This window comes from Trachinotus anak, unplaced genomic scaffold (assembly GCF_046630095.1).
Source record: "Trachinotus anak isolate AG129_WGS33_773 ecotype Australia unplaced genomic scaffold, CSIRO_AGI_Tana_v1 ptg000020l, whole genome shotgun sequence".
Taxonomy (NCBI): domain Eukaryota; kingdom Metazoa; phylum Chordata; class Actinopteri; order Carangiformes; family Carangidae; genus Trachinotus; species Trachinotus anak.
In genome coordinates this window covers 6,540,679-6,555,256 of record NW_027273871.1, presented here as the reverse complement: position 1 = coordinate 6,555,256, position 14,578 = coordinate 6,540,679, and the positions used below count along the sequence as shown (strand labels likewise).

At 41.0% G+C, this 14,578-nt stretch overlaps 1 protein-coding gene across 1 annotated transcript in view; it reads left to right on the top strand.

The window, feature by feature from the left end:
* LOC139637262 (polypeptide N-acetylgalactosaminyltransferase 10-like) overlaps positions 1-14,578 on the top strand; it is a 70,187-nt gene that overhangs the window by 12,305 nt on the left and 43,304 nt on the right. Inside the window, exons 2-3 of the mRNA XM_071505823.1 lie at positions 8,946-9,048; positions 11,895-12,033. Of these exons, the coding sequence (XP_071361924.1) occupies positions 8,946-9,048; positions 11,895-12,033 (242 nt within the window). The remainder of the gene's footprint in view (positions 1-8,945; positions 9,049-11,894; positions 12,034-14,578) is intronic.

Here is a 14,578-nt window from a genome sequence, read left to right as displayed (position 1 = left end):
TCCAATAGTACTCCTCCGTCTCTCCCTGTTCACTCCTCCTCTTTGTTGTGCACAACAGATCTGAAGGCAGCTGAAAATGATTGTCTGTTCACAAGTGAGTGCTCGACATAAGAAAGTAACAATGCTGAGTGAAAGTACACCAACAATTACTCAACATTTTAAGCTTTTCTTTCTTTCTTTCTTTCTGTCTTTCTTTCTTTCTTTCTTTCTTTCAACAGTGATGACAGGATGACAAACACAAATGTGCAATAACCAAATTAACTGTTTGGTTTCTACCAGCTGAGTGTTTCTGGAAGATCTAAGATGCCTTCAGGGTTTATCTTGATATTTGCTCCCCTTGTTGCCAAATGCAATGCAATGATTTCTGTGTTGCGCCGCAGGAATGAGTCCTTAGCACGTCCAGTTCTGTGATCCTTTAGTCTGTGGGTTTGTTGGATGGATTTTTGGTTAGATGACTGAAATAAGGGCTGTGGTTAACACAAGCTCAAGACATCTTTACGTTTTATTCTATGATATAAAACATGTCAGTAAATACCCCAGTTGTGATTTCTTTAGGCTTTTATGTCTCTTAAAAAAGGCCAGTTGCTAGCAAGCGGCTAAATAAGATGACAGAGGTTGTCAAAAAATCAGAAGATCACCAAAATATTATATTTCACAATGTGTGAATAATGAATGTCTGTAGCAAATTTAGTGTAAATCCATCCAATAATTGTCAAGATTTTCACTTGGACCACAACAAAATGATCAACTTTTTAAACCACTAGTATGGATAAAATAAATGCTGTACATGTACCATATATATTCATAATGATTGTACAGCAGATTCATACATTTTCATACAACACAACCAGCAGATATTGTGCATCTGCTCTTTCACATATAAAAATACAAATTTTTTTTACAGTGTTGTGATTTTAAGTTTTTTTTTTGTTTTTTTTTGCTAAGAAACGCTCTCAACATTAGTTTAATTATCAATAGTAAATCATGGACTCGGTTGGTTATACTCTTCAGGATGCTGCTAGTTGCAGTCATACAGCAGAACAGCCTGGGACATACTGAGGGCAGTGCAAACAACACCCCAGTGGTATTGATTCAGTAGAGACCTCCCAGGGTGCTTTCAAACAGACAACATGCAGAACATTTAGAGGCTTTAAGGCACCAAACACCTCATGTGATTAAAAACCTGACAATCAAAACTCTTGGGTTTAACTTTTTCTCTGTAATGTTTTTCACTCTGCTGTTAAAGAAAGTTAAGAGGTCACTGGTATTTTGTTCTGATTTTGCTGTCACGTACATCTCAGGAGAAGTGTTTCTCCCTTCTCCCATAATACATCCACTGAAGAATAAAGGCACAAAGCATGATGACGTAACTCTTTGCAGAAAAAGGTGATGCCTCAGAGGTTAGCATGGCATTTCATTCACTGTGGTCTTTTCTTTCATTGTGTTCTTTTTTTCTTTTTTTTTTTTTCTTTTTTCGGTGTTCAAGATCTTTTAAAGTCTGTGTAAGACATTTTCAGGAAGCAGCGGGAGATGGCACACAATGGTTAGCAGATATTACAAAAGTAACAAGTAATGTAGAACAACAATGAGTGCAATGCTGTAAGGACTAGAGAAGAGTTGAAAAAAGGTGGACCAGGGTAAATTTTACATATCTTACTAGAGTGCAAGATATTCTGACAGACTTTGGGAAGGATATATATTTATGTACCATATATCTACAATATAATCACACATACATAAACATAAACATACATACATACGACCTCATATGACCTCGACATATATGTGAATATATGAAATTATTCCAATTTCTAATGGGTTTCATACATAATTTTTACATTTATGTTTTTATTTTATGTGGACTACAGTCAGTATATGTACATACATTACATTTGTGTATGGGAAGAAAATTTGTATTTGTAATTCTTTACAATTGCTCTTTCTACTGAAGTAGCTTCTCAGCTGAAATAGCAACTGTTGCTGGCTGATTTTATCAGCATTAGCTAGCTCACTAATTAAACTGGTTAAGACAATTAACTGATGGGTGCATATGCAACATAATGTTGAAAAGAGTGAGGCTAAAGCTGCAGTGCCGGGCAGCATCACCATCCTCACCAACTGATGGTTCATATAGTTGACATGGAAATAAGCTGTTCTTGCATTTCAGTCCCACGTAGTGGACTGAAATGACCTGGGCTCTTTTCAATGTAACCTGTAACCTCACATAATAATGTAGTTAACAAATGACTTGCTACTTGTCTTTGGAAGTACTTTAGGAAGTAAGATAGTTAGCCTGACATGTTAATGTCAGAGCTGAAACAATGATAAATACATTCCTGATAATTTTGCTCTTGTATTTTATTTTTTTTAGATGGTGATTTTTTTTTCAAAGAAAAAAGCCTGACTCTAGATACTGAAGCAATCACTTTCACAGGCCTTTTCACAATGTTTCAAGATTTGCCTCCTATGAATAGTTACCGTTGCTAAGCTCTGGTGGGATGATCACAGTTTTGGTGACGGGTTTGGCAAACAGTCGACTGCACTCTTTCATTGGGTGCTGTCCAATGGAAACAGTTGGGGCCACCTTCGTCAGGTAACGGAGGGCAAGTGAGAAGGTGCTGGAGTAACAAGATCAGCCAGATGTTTTGAGATTGTGGGTTTAGTCCTTAGGCAACTTGTCATCTACAAAAAGTATTATCAAAGTAGTAACAAAGTATACTTTGCACTTTGAACTCATAGAACTTTGTACAGGCTGTACGCAAACACACACAAACACATAAACACACACAAATCCATAAAAATTCTTCAAAGTGGAACTCATAATGTTTATTCCCACCCGGGGACAGACACTTTGTAAGCAGCAAACATGAGACGAATTGATGAATGAACCATTAAAAGGCTACATGAAAGTTAATTACTTATCACTCATGCAGGTGAAATTGGCCACTTCCATATCCCCCTCCCTCTCTCCCTCTGTCTCTGTGAATGTTTTGCTCAATAAAATGTGAATTTCCATTATGGCCTGTCACTTATCAGACACTGTGCTTTGTAATTTATGATTGAACAGTTGATGGAGATGAAACACGGGCTGCGTGGCTGGTGGTGTAGCTCCTGTGATGCCCTATTAGCTGGTTTTTGCTGCACCTTGAATATTGATTGAATAGAAAAGTACCAGGAGCAGGAATATGTTTGTGGCAGTGGGAAGTCTCATCCTTGTGATGAATCGAGTCATTAGAAAGGTAGCAGTGGATCAGGCAGCAGGGAGGCAGAGAAAGCTTCTTTCTTTTTTTTTTTCCTTTGTTCTACAAAGTGAATGCCACTTACACTAGCTTTTATGAGGTGGAGATGTGTTTGATAATAGACAATACAGGTCCATAGCAGTGTAGATTCACTCCTGCACCACCTGCCTTGGCCGTTGAATTGGATCTTTTTCAAGTGTTGGAGTGGATGAGATAGGGTCAGGCCTCCCTGAGGAGGTGAGATATAAGAGAAATGATGATTAGGTTGCAAAATGTTTGCTTGTATTTTCTGAACAATAGCTTGACTCACTGCATTGAACAAATGTATAATATGGGACCTTTACAGGAGTCATAGGTAAATTTTTTCTGTTGCAAAGATACCGATTCAATGTAGCATCCAGTCTGCCCTGAAGAAGTAGCGCTGCTCGCAGAGTATCATTGAAAATGCAACGATGGCAGAAGCTCTGTAGCAGCTCTGTAACGTTCTGTAGCAGACAAACTTACTTTAGCCCCTTTAATGCAGAATAACACGAAAACAAGCTGCCAGATACAAAGTGACCACTGGATCACTTTTCACTTTTATGCAGTTAAAACTTTAAAACATTTTCACATCCAGCAACATGACTGGATTTAGGTTTGTGCCCAACTGATGAATGTACATTTAAGTCCAAGTCAAAGACTAAGTCTGTCTGTTGTTTGGCAACAAGTCCTCCAACTTACAAAGGTTAAAGCTCGTTTATCCCTGCCATCAAATACGACACATAGGAGCGACAGTGACAGGCTTGCCTGACCTTTGTCGTCATGGTAACAAAGCTTATGGATGTTCATCGACCCTAGTTTGGATACTTCTGTGACCTCAGCAGAGGAGGTGCTCCTTTTAGCTGCGCACTGGTGTAATGAAGAGTGACAGTAAATTCAAACTGAACTGAACAGAATTCAGTTTAACTAAAATGAACTGATTGAAAATGAATGCACATCTGGGGAGGGGAGGAAATGAAATGGAAGTTCCACTAAAATGCTGGGTTAATGTGGTGTCCAGTTCCACTTCCTGCATATTAGTGTTGAATGATTATGACAGCTAACTGGAAAGTTAATTCCCCTTCGAGAGAGAGAGAGAGAGAGAGAGAGAGAGAGAGAGAGAGAGAGAGAGAGAGGAGAAATATTTTGAGTTTTCTTGTATGTCATTTTGTAAAATATAACACATAAGCAAAGTCACACCAAAATACTCATAGAGACTCAGATTGCAAAAAGTTTTTCTTTCTCCTTGTCTCGTTTTTCAAGGTCTTGTTAGAGCAGAGGGCCCCACTGGAAAATCATAGTGACGTGTACTGAAAATTTAATCAAAGGAAATGGGGCGGCGCAGTGTCGCTTCCTTTTATTTGGAAACACACAGATGGAATCTCCTTCATGTCAGGTCCTGGCACGACTGACACAGAGAGGAGATATGAAACACAAAGAGGAGAGAAGGATGAAACACTGAGATAATTATACTGTCATTTTACTAAAATAAATGTAAAGAAAACTGAACAGTTTTAACAGAAACCGGACATTTTTTTTCTTGAAGATCAAAATCACTTCTGAATAAATCCCTGTGATGCTTTCCATCATTTACTCCAGCTTGCAGGATGGTACTGGTGGCTGATTCAGTTCAGTGACCTCCTCAAATCATTCATAATTGACCACATCACTATACCATCAATCGGAATAATTACCCACTAATTACTTAATGCAGATTTTCCACAATCAATTAAAGTTAAATGGCTGTGGTATTGAAGCTTTGTTTCAAATGCCAGCTCTGGTGCATCATTGTCTGTCTATCGGCCAAAACACACTACACACACCATTGAACAGTGTGTTTCAAAGCACGACCCTGGCGGCAGCTAGACGCAACACCCTGCAGCACTTCACACCACTGTCCAGTTTCTGGCCTCGTTGCCCCTGAAAAAACACATCATTTTCCCAGAGAAAAGACTGTTTTGTTCTTCCCTGCACCCGTAGAAACTCAGCTTCCCTCTCCTCTTCCCCCTCCTCCCCGCAGTCTCTGTCTCGCCTCTGTGATGAGGATGGGCTACTTTTTGAGGTTGTGACATATAAAGAGCTGCATGACCCACAGTTGCATTATTACATAAACAAGGGCAAAAAAAAGACATATTGCCTGAAGAGCCAGAGCTCTGGAGATTAGTTCTCCCTGCAATTGGCCTTCTCTTTGCAACCAGTGGAGTCGCCCCCTGATGGTCATTACATGGAACGCAGGTTTAAGGCTCTTGAGCATTGGCTTCACTTTTCAGAGCCGGAGTGTACGTCCATTTTTATATACAGTCTGTGGCTGCTGGTCCTGCTAGCGCATTGCAGCGCAACACTTTCTATTGGTGCGAGGGGCAAAACTTAACATACATGATATGGTGTGCTGTTTTCAGCTTAAGCATTTGTTGCAAGTTCATGCACATTTTTTGCATGTAATTAAATTTTCATTCCACTTCTATAAAAGGAATGAATCATCGTTAGTGGTTGCACGCTGTTGTTGCATTTTCATCCTTATTATACTTTTATTTTATACTGTTCTTAATATTCTGCACTTGTTTTATGTATTTAAATTTGAAAATGGGCCACTCACCAATGTATCTCATATTATTGATAATGACATATTAATGAACATCTAAAGAGGAATTGCATAAATCAAACTGAGAGACTGACAAGGCATTTATGTAAAGCACAGAGGAAATTGCTAATTAATATATGTTATGTAACACGAAATATTGACCCAGAGTTTTGGTCTTGTTTTATTCAGAATCTACCACCTCGGCTAATTGGCTTGGCTGTCTGTGAAATGTCAAACAGTCTGGAAGCAAACAATAAAACAGAGAACATCTGCTGCCACTTTACACTCACATGAACACACGCTCACACCCATCGCTCGCCATAGTGGTTTGTTTGACTGTACTGTGGTATCAGCTAACAGCCTGGCTAATGGTATTCCTTACAGTCAGACATGTCGCTTGTATTAACAACATTTCACTAATTGCATCCTCCCATGGAACCAATTAATTTACCGTTGTGCTGTGATTCTATAATAATATCTGGAGTCACTAAAAGTCATTTCTACAGCAGAGAGAATTTCATAAATGGCTGCTTATGCATTTTAATGCTGAGTAGAGAATAATAGCTTATGGTGATGAGTTTGTGTGTGTGTGTGTGTGTTTATGTTTCTGTAATGCCAGTGAAATTTAATGTGATTTTCTAGGATTTTTTAGAATCTTTACTCTATCTAAACCCAGCTGTCAGCAGCGCACTTTAGGAAGCAAAATGAAACTGATGCAGGTTTTGGCCGACTGCCAGGAGGAAGACTGAAGTGGGTATAATGTCTGTGTTTCTTCTACAAAATGTGTTCTTAAAAAAATATTTTTTATTCATCTTTTATTTTATTCAACCATTTCACAGCACCAGTTCTATTGAAAGTGAATAAACTGTATTGCTTATTAAGGATCAAGTCTATATTATTTCATACCACAAGGTGGTGACACCAATTCAGGACCCACATTCTTTGGAGGATGTATGAAGAAATGGCCCTTCGCAACTTTCTTGGCCACGGAGACCAAACTGAAATGAGATGCTCTGGTCCACGGAGTATTTTCACTTTGTGTCACCGGCTGTGCTAACAGTCCCTCTTTTATCATTCAATGGTATTTTTAGCTAGCCCCCATCTGGGGTGTCACTTTGTTAATTTTGTATGTTTTAGGTACCGTTTCTTTTTTAAAAAGGGGTGCCAGCCAGGTCTCCCTCCTGGCATTTAGGACAGTCAATCTTTGTCAATAGTCAGGGTGATTTTAGTCATTCTAGTTAGTTTATAATTTGTAGTTTGTTTTCTTTGTTATTTAATTTTGACCCAACCTCACAAAAGGATGTGCTCTGCACATACACCCTTCACATTGAATGATCCCACCAATGAAGAAATACAAGCACAATTCAGTTACCACAAACGTATATTAAACAAAGTTATCCCCAAAATCCCAACACAAAATTCCACACCGGGTTAAAAAAAAAAAAAAAAAAAACTTAACTCAGTTCCTTTCAGTTTCTGCTTTTTTTTTTAAAGAAATTAAGTGCCATTCCAACAGTCCAGAAATAGAAATGTAAAAATCGGCACAAAAAATAAAAAGAAAAAGATTCTACTCAGTCTGTCGTACGTCACAGTCAGATGCAATCCCAGCTAATCCAGTGCAGGGTTTGCCTGCCGGTGTGTGTGTACCTGACCACTTCTGGGAACAGCTGCGTGTAGGGGTTGTGGAGAGAGAAATCCAGAAGTGTACTGGAAGCCCTGATGTGGCCGGGGGTTACTGGTTTTGGCGGACTAGCGAGCGGAGTGGGAGGGATTAAAAACCTCACTGAAGCTCCACCTCCACTGAATGGAAACCTGAGCCAATCGAACGGAGGCACGAACCAGGAGCGAATCTGTGCGTGTGTTGAGTGTTTCCGGAGGTGTGCACTGATGACGGAGGCTTGTGGGTGTGTAGCATCTAACAGTCGTACTGTTAGCTGTTGAACTGAGCTGAAATCCATTACTTACATTTAAAATAGTAATCCTCAGGCTCTTTGTGGGTGTTGTTAGCTTTCATTAACATTGTGCAATCAATCTTGGGATAGGTTGGGCCACAAAGCATCCACCCCAGGAAAAGAAGGCCTTATTTTTCTGGGACAGCCTAATCCCACTGCATCGATGCAACTGGTCTTCAAAAGCTGCCTCTGAAGGATGAGGCCCCTGAATTTGGACACAGCTATAGTCTTGGATACCACACACACACACACACACACACACACACACACCAATACACTACACAGCTAAAACAGCCACTGAGCTCGAGGCACTCACATTCACATTGAGGACCAGCTGGGTCTTGAACCTTGACAACACACTTGGACCTGTTGGGTCCTTCGTTGCCCAGGCTGCATTTCTTGCCTGTGGAGCTTTTGAAATTGAACGGCATAGTCACGTCGCTGTGACGCAATCGGACTTCAAATGCAGCCTCTGAAAGGCGTGGCCTCGTAATTGTGGCACAGCTATCATGACGACGATATGTCATTCCTCTACTCGACGAGAGCTGGCTCCAGCGGTGGAGAGCAATGCTAATTTTAACCGTTGTTTTGCCTCTATTTCTATCACTTGTTTTCTTCTACTAAAGTTAGCATGCTAACCGGCTAGCTCCAGCTAGTGGCTTATCTCATCACTTTCCGACACCAAGTCACTGTAGTGTCCAGTCTGTTTTGAAGAAGTCGCTGCTCAGAGGGTCTGTTATAAACTTTTGGCATGTAAACCATGGCTGAGGCTCTTGGCAAGACTGGTTAATAAGCAGCTGTTAATGCTAATGTTAGCTGTGTAGCAATAGCAAAACTTACAAACACTTCACTGATCTCTTGCCCAGTGGGCTTACTGTTCATTCTCTGTAATAATGCAAACTGAAATGTATATGCCCAAGAGGAGGACAGCCACTGTCCCCTGGATCCAGCGTGTTCGTGTCTTTGTCCAGGCCCAGCGTGCTGCTGTCTCACCAGAGACAGTCAAAGTCGGTTTAACCGGTAACACCTGAGCCAATTAGAAACCTGGCCCTGTTCCCATGAGCCACTCCCACACATCTCTCCCCCTGCAGCTGAGCCCAAAATCATACCCCACAACCACATAATGATTCATATCTCTTCTGTGCGCCCCTGCAGGAGTTGAACCAGATGAGGAAGGTCACCCAGGTGGGACCTGACGGTGTGCGGCGGACAGACTGGCACGACTACGAAGCGATGAGGAGAGATGCTGCTCGCATCGGTAGGTCCAAAACTCTTTACTGATGCTTTTGTTTTGCTGAGGCATGTTTGCTGAGAGCATCTGCTCTGTTTCAGCACAAGACCACACAAACACACGCACACACACACACGCACGCACGCACGCACGCACGCACACACACACACACACACTGCAGCCCAACAGTTGAACTTTTCGTCTCTTAATTCCCTGTGAGTGTATTTCTGTCTCTCTCAGAAGCAGTGTAAATCAATGCTGCAAGTAAAGTTCTGAGTTCATAATTAAACACAGTTAATCTTCTACAATCAGCATTGATTCAGCCTGAAGCCTTGAGAGGGAAACATACCTTTTCCTTTTTTATTTCAATTGTAACAGATTGAACTGGCTTTTATATGGTATTAGGAGATACTTTGGTGGCAAATTAGCTGAATGTGTGAGTGAGTATCAAGTGACTTGAGAGTCTAAAAGATCACACAGTGGTATTTGTGAAGAACCAGAGTCCACAATTATAACCTGTAATTCACTTTTCACTCATGGTACTTTGTGTTTGCCAATATATTCTGATTTAACCTCAGGAGAGTAAAATGTGGATTTTTATATGGGTGTTTTTTTTAATTCAGTCAAAGGACAGATGTTTATATTTATTAGTCTTTTAATTGACTTTTTGGAGTGTAATTGTATCACTTTTTTGTATCACTTGTAAACGCACAGTTCATACTCCAACCCTGCCGAGGGACAGAGTCTGTCTCAAAACCCAAACTTGTCTTGTGCTCTTCACATGTCATCAATTGTGTCTCCCTTGGGAAAAAATAGCCAGTTTTCCTTGCAGTACATCATATATGATGAGTTAAAATATGTGTGCTGATATGAAATATGTGCACACAGTCCTCAAAAGATTTGGATTTACTTACACTGACAGAATGGAAAGCTGAAAGTCCTTCCTCATGCCTGAAGAATAGCTAAAAAAAAACATGTTGCACTTCATTTTGCACATTTTAAGTGAGGGAACTGAATGAAAGGTGGTATAGAGGGACATTTATAATATGTGCATGAAGAAAGAAAGGTGGGATTGAGATCGCTTCAAAGCTTCTTTTTCTCGTTCAGAGAACACAACTGAACCACCGAGCGTGGGTGATGTTGCTGAGCTGACTCCCTTCATAATAAAACCTGAAAAAGCTTCAACTGCAAAGATATTACCTTTCATAAAGCAATAAAAATCTAAATGTGTAACCCTTGAAAAGTTTAAAGGAATTTTCTGTATAAAGGTGCCGATTTATTAGGCTTCAGAAAGGTCCACTACTTTTATAGGAGTGACACATAACTTACAAGAGCTCTCAGTAAATTGTATAGTCGATGTGTTAAATATGAACTTTATGTTGTGCAGAATTGTGAAACTGAAAAGTGTGCATTGCCCAAACCAAACATTGGATCTATGAATATCTGGTTTTTAAAGAGAAAAATCACTGAAATCTGTGACTCCATTAAACATAATGTTATAAGTGAATTTTGAAATATTTCTCAGAGTTCACATTTGCCTGAGGAGAGCCAGAAGACGTAGTACCTAACAAGTTTATTACACAGGCAAAAAAGTACAGCGTTAAGTAGAACAGTTTATCTCTGAAATGAGGCATTAAAGTGAGAAGTTATTTTCCACACTTATTACCTTCAGGAATACAGACAGACCATTTCTGCCTAATGGAACAAGGCAGCTCGCTTTAATTTGATGCCGTGCTCTGACTATAGATCAGCCTCCATGCGTCCGTGTGTGTTTGTGTAGGGTGCGTTGATGAGTGGCTAATGAAACATGCAGCACTGTGTAATTTGTTGCGCTGCTGAAATGAGCTCACATATCATAAAGTTTGTGTGTGGAAAAGGGTTGTTAGAGAGTAATTAGGTACATTCTTGATGTGTGATATATTGTATAGGTATGAAACTAAAAGTCCCACTGTGACGAACTGAAACAATTATCCGACTGATTAATCAACGGAAAATTTATTGGCAAATATTTTGATAAGCAAAGTAATTTTCTCCGCCTCGTTCCGGCTTCTCTGATGTGATTACTTCCTGGTTTTCTCAGTCTTCTGTGATATTAAACTGACTGCCTTTTGGGTATTTTGACTCATTTTGCACTCATTCAAACTAATTCAGCCTCATATATAAAGCAAAAACACTTAACATAAATAGAACGAGGGACATGCAGATATTCCCAGGGAAAAATCCAGGAACAAAAGAGAAAGTGAAGCTGGTGAAAGTGTAAAGTAGACACATTCTACATTAATTACTATAAATATATAAAATACTAAAAATGCTTCCCAAGGTAATACTGATATATAACATATATTAGCATTACTGTGGGAAGCATAGGAAAAGTAGGAACTATAACTTTGAAGGTGCCCTTCAAAATATGGGTCTCCACTAAATCTATATACGATTTTACAGGAATTCATAATGTTTATATGATGTTCATAATTTTGGGAAACAACAGAGGAGATAGAGTGGGTCATCCACTAATCATAAGGTCAGTTTTTCAATCCCGGCCTCTTCCAGTCCACATGCCAAGGCCGAATATCCCAGATTTCTCACTGTATGAATGTGTTTCTGGCTGTGATGTATTTATATGTGTGAATGTGACATGTATTGTAAAGTGCTTTGACTAGAGAAGCGGTGCATGAGTTCAGGCCATCACAGTCATGGATTTGCAACACTGTCCACTTCAACCAGAGATCTTAACGCTGGACCAAAGTTTTCCATATCGTCGTACTGTCCAGCCCGACTGTTTGCATGTGTGTGTGGTGCATGCACACTGCAGAGGGTGGTGATGAAGAGTGTGTTTTCACTGACATGTATGCACGTGTGTGTGTCTGATGCAGGTAACGGTGAACAGGGGAAGCCGTTCCCTCTGACGGAAACCGACCAGGTGGACCAGGCCTACAGGGAGAACGGCTTTAACATTTACGTCAGTGACCGGATCTCCCTCAACCGCTCCCTCCCTGATATCCGCCACGCAAAGTGAGTCCTGTGTATGTGTGTTATTCATCAATGAATGCTTTGGCTTGCTCTTGTCAACACAAACATCCACCTGAACACTTTCATAACATGGACTTGGTTGCTATTTATACTACATCACCTGACTTTGTTCCTGTCATAGTTACAACAGTGGCTAAAGTCAGCAGTCAATAAAATACTGAGGATGGTAGCAAGCTGCTGGCACAGATTTGGTCTCTATAGATCCCATGTTAACCAGAACAGCGTCAAGCTTCTTTCCTTTACTCTCTAACAGCCGTTTCCAGTGGTCGAAAGCAACGCAACTGTTGACTCTTGTTTCTACCACAGCTTTTGTTCTACAGAAATTAGCACGCTAAGCAGCTAGCCCGGGCCCGTATCTGCCAGTCTCGTTACTTTCCCATAGTGACTCAGTGTAGCCTCCAATCTGTGCAGAGGACGTAGCTCTGCTCAGAGGGTGCGTTATAACCTCTTGTCTTGTGAAGGAAACGATGGCTGAAACTCTTGTCAAGTGACAGTCACCACCACCTGCTCCCAGCAAGAAACTACGGTCTCAGCAGAGAAAACTTATGTTGTTACTTTTCATATTTGGCAAGTCGTAAATACACTGATACTGAACGTATCAGTAAAATGTTCTCAGAGTACTACAGTATTTGTTGATAGCTGAATTATGCAATCTTGCAGCAGTAACCACTTTCATCATTTCTAACTCATTATGGTTATGTTTAGGCTTGTGCAGCACTTGCTTAAGGTTAGGGACAGATCCTGGTTTGGTTTATCTTTACTTACATTTAACCAAAACCAAAATCTTTCTGTGACTTTGATCAAGGTGCTTTTGTTGCCTGAACCACAGACAGGACTCTGGATGTGTACCTCGGTCTCTGGTGTGACAGTCGTATGCTTTTTACGCCAACCACCTCCTGGCCATTACGTTTCGTGCAAGACGTAGGAGGTTGCGGTCATGTTGCATGGACAAGTTTGTCAGGAAATAGTGTGAAGGAAAACTTTAGTTTTAGAGTGACTATCTAAGAAACCAGAACCTGCCCTGACCTGTGTGTCCCCTCTCAATCCCAGAATGACGTTGTGAAGAGGCCTTTAATCACACTTTTTCTTTTGCTTGACAAGAAGTTTCCTCTGACACTTGACCCTCCCTCTTCTTTCATGTGGAAAGCAGCTTTGAAGCTTCTTCTCTGCCAGTTTCCCCAGGAGGACTGGTTCTTTTTATCTGTGTTTAAAAGCGGGACTTGCTTGACCTTACACATCTCTTGCCCTGACCCAACTGTGCTGTATGGTCCTCAGAATAAATCTCCAAACAGTCAACCACAGATAGCGAGGATTTGTTTTAAAGCTAAGTGATGCAGTTGCATGAAAAATGTGAAATCCTGGTTTTTGGACAGTCATGTGAAGGCATGGTGGTGCGTGCACTTCCCATGCGACCTGCTCATTCAGATAACAGAGCTGCTGTGGAGCCTTTTGGGGCAAGGCCAATGTAAATCTCAAGTCAAACCGCCAGTCCTTTCAGGCAAGTCCAAGACAAGTCGTCATCATCAGATTGCAAGATACAAGTCTGTCAGGTTATTCAGGTATTTTTACACGACTGGGATCAAATCCTTTCAATACAGGAAAACACAGGAAAAAATTTAAATATGGGACCTTTAATAACATGGTGGTGTTTGTAGAAAGATGAGGGAATTACAGTGGTAACAGGTGCAGCTGTGTTGCTTCCAGCTCAGTCATCTCAGTGACCCTGAGTCTGATCCCTCGGCTGAAGGGAGTGTGCTGGTCTGCATTGCAATAACTTCTCCAAACAAACACACAATACAGTGCTTGTCACTTTCCTCCAAAATGCACATATATGACACATATTAGCATATTTTCTTGATCTGGTGCCCCTGCTGTCTGGGTCAGGGTCTTCCAAATATGTTATATGCCTATTCCCTGCCACTGCTGTATTTAAGACGTGGTTCGGTTTAGGACGACAGACAGGCAGCTGTCATGTAAACATCACGTGTTTACATGACAGCTGCTGCAGCCAGAGTCTCGCTTTAATGTGCCTGTAATTGAATTATTAGCATTTTAAATGTGTTAGATGAATGAATGCTGTTGAGAGCTGATGTTGCCCCCCCTGGCTGTCAGGCACTCATCACTCTCCTGTGTCCAATCAGATGGACCCACCTGCTCCCCGAATCAACCAGTTGCTGCCTGCCCCCCCCACCCCCACCCCCACCCCCACCACCGCCCTCCACTCACCTCATCTGCCCTGTAGGCATCTTGCTGCCTCTTGGTGAAGGCATGTTGTCTATGCCTCAGAGGCAGCTGGTCCCATACGTGCGACTGACACATTCGATTTCTGCACACTGACAAGATTTAATTGAAACACACACACACACACACACACACACACACACACACACACACACACCTCCTTCCCTTGTGGACTTGGACCGGCTTTGTTAAGATTCACCAGTCGGCCGCCTGTCGTTCATATTTGAATGAATAACACTCAGGCTGATCAACACGGACACTGATCGACTGACACACTTTCACTACA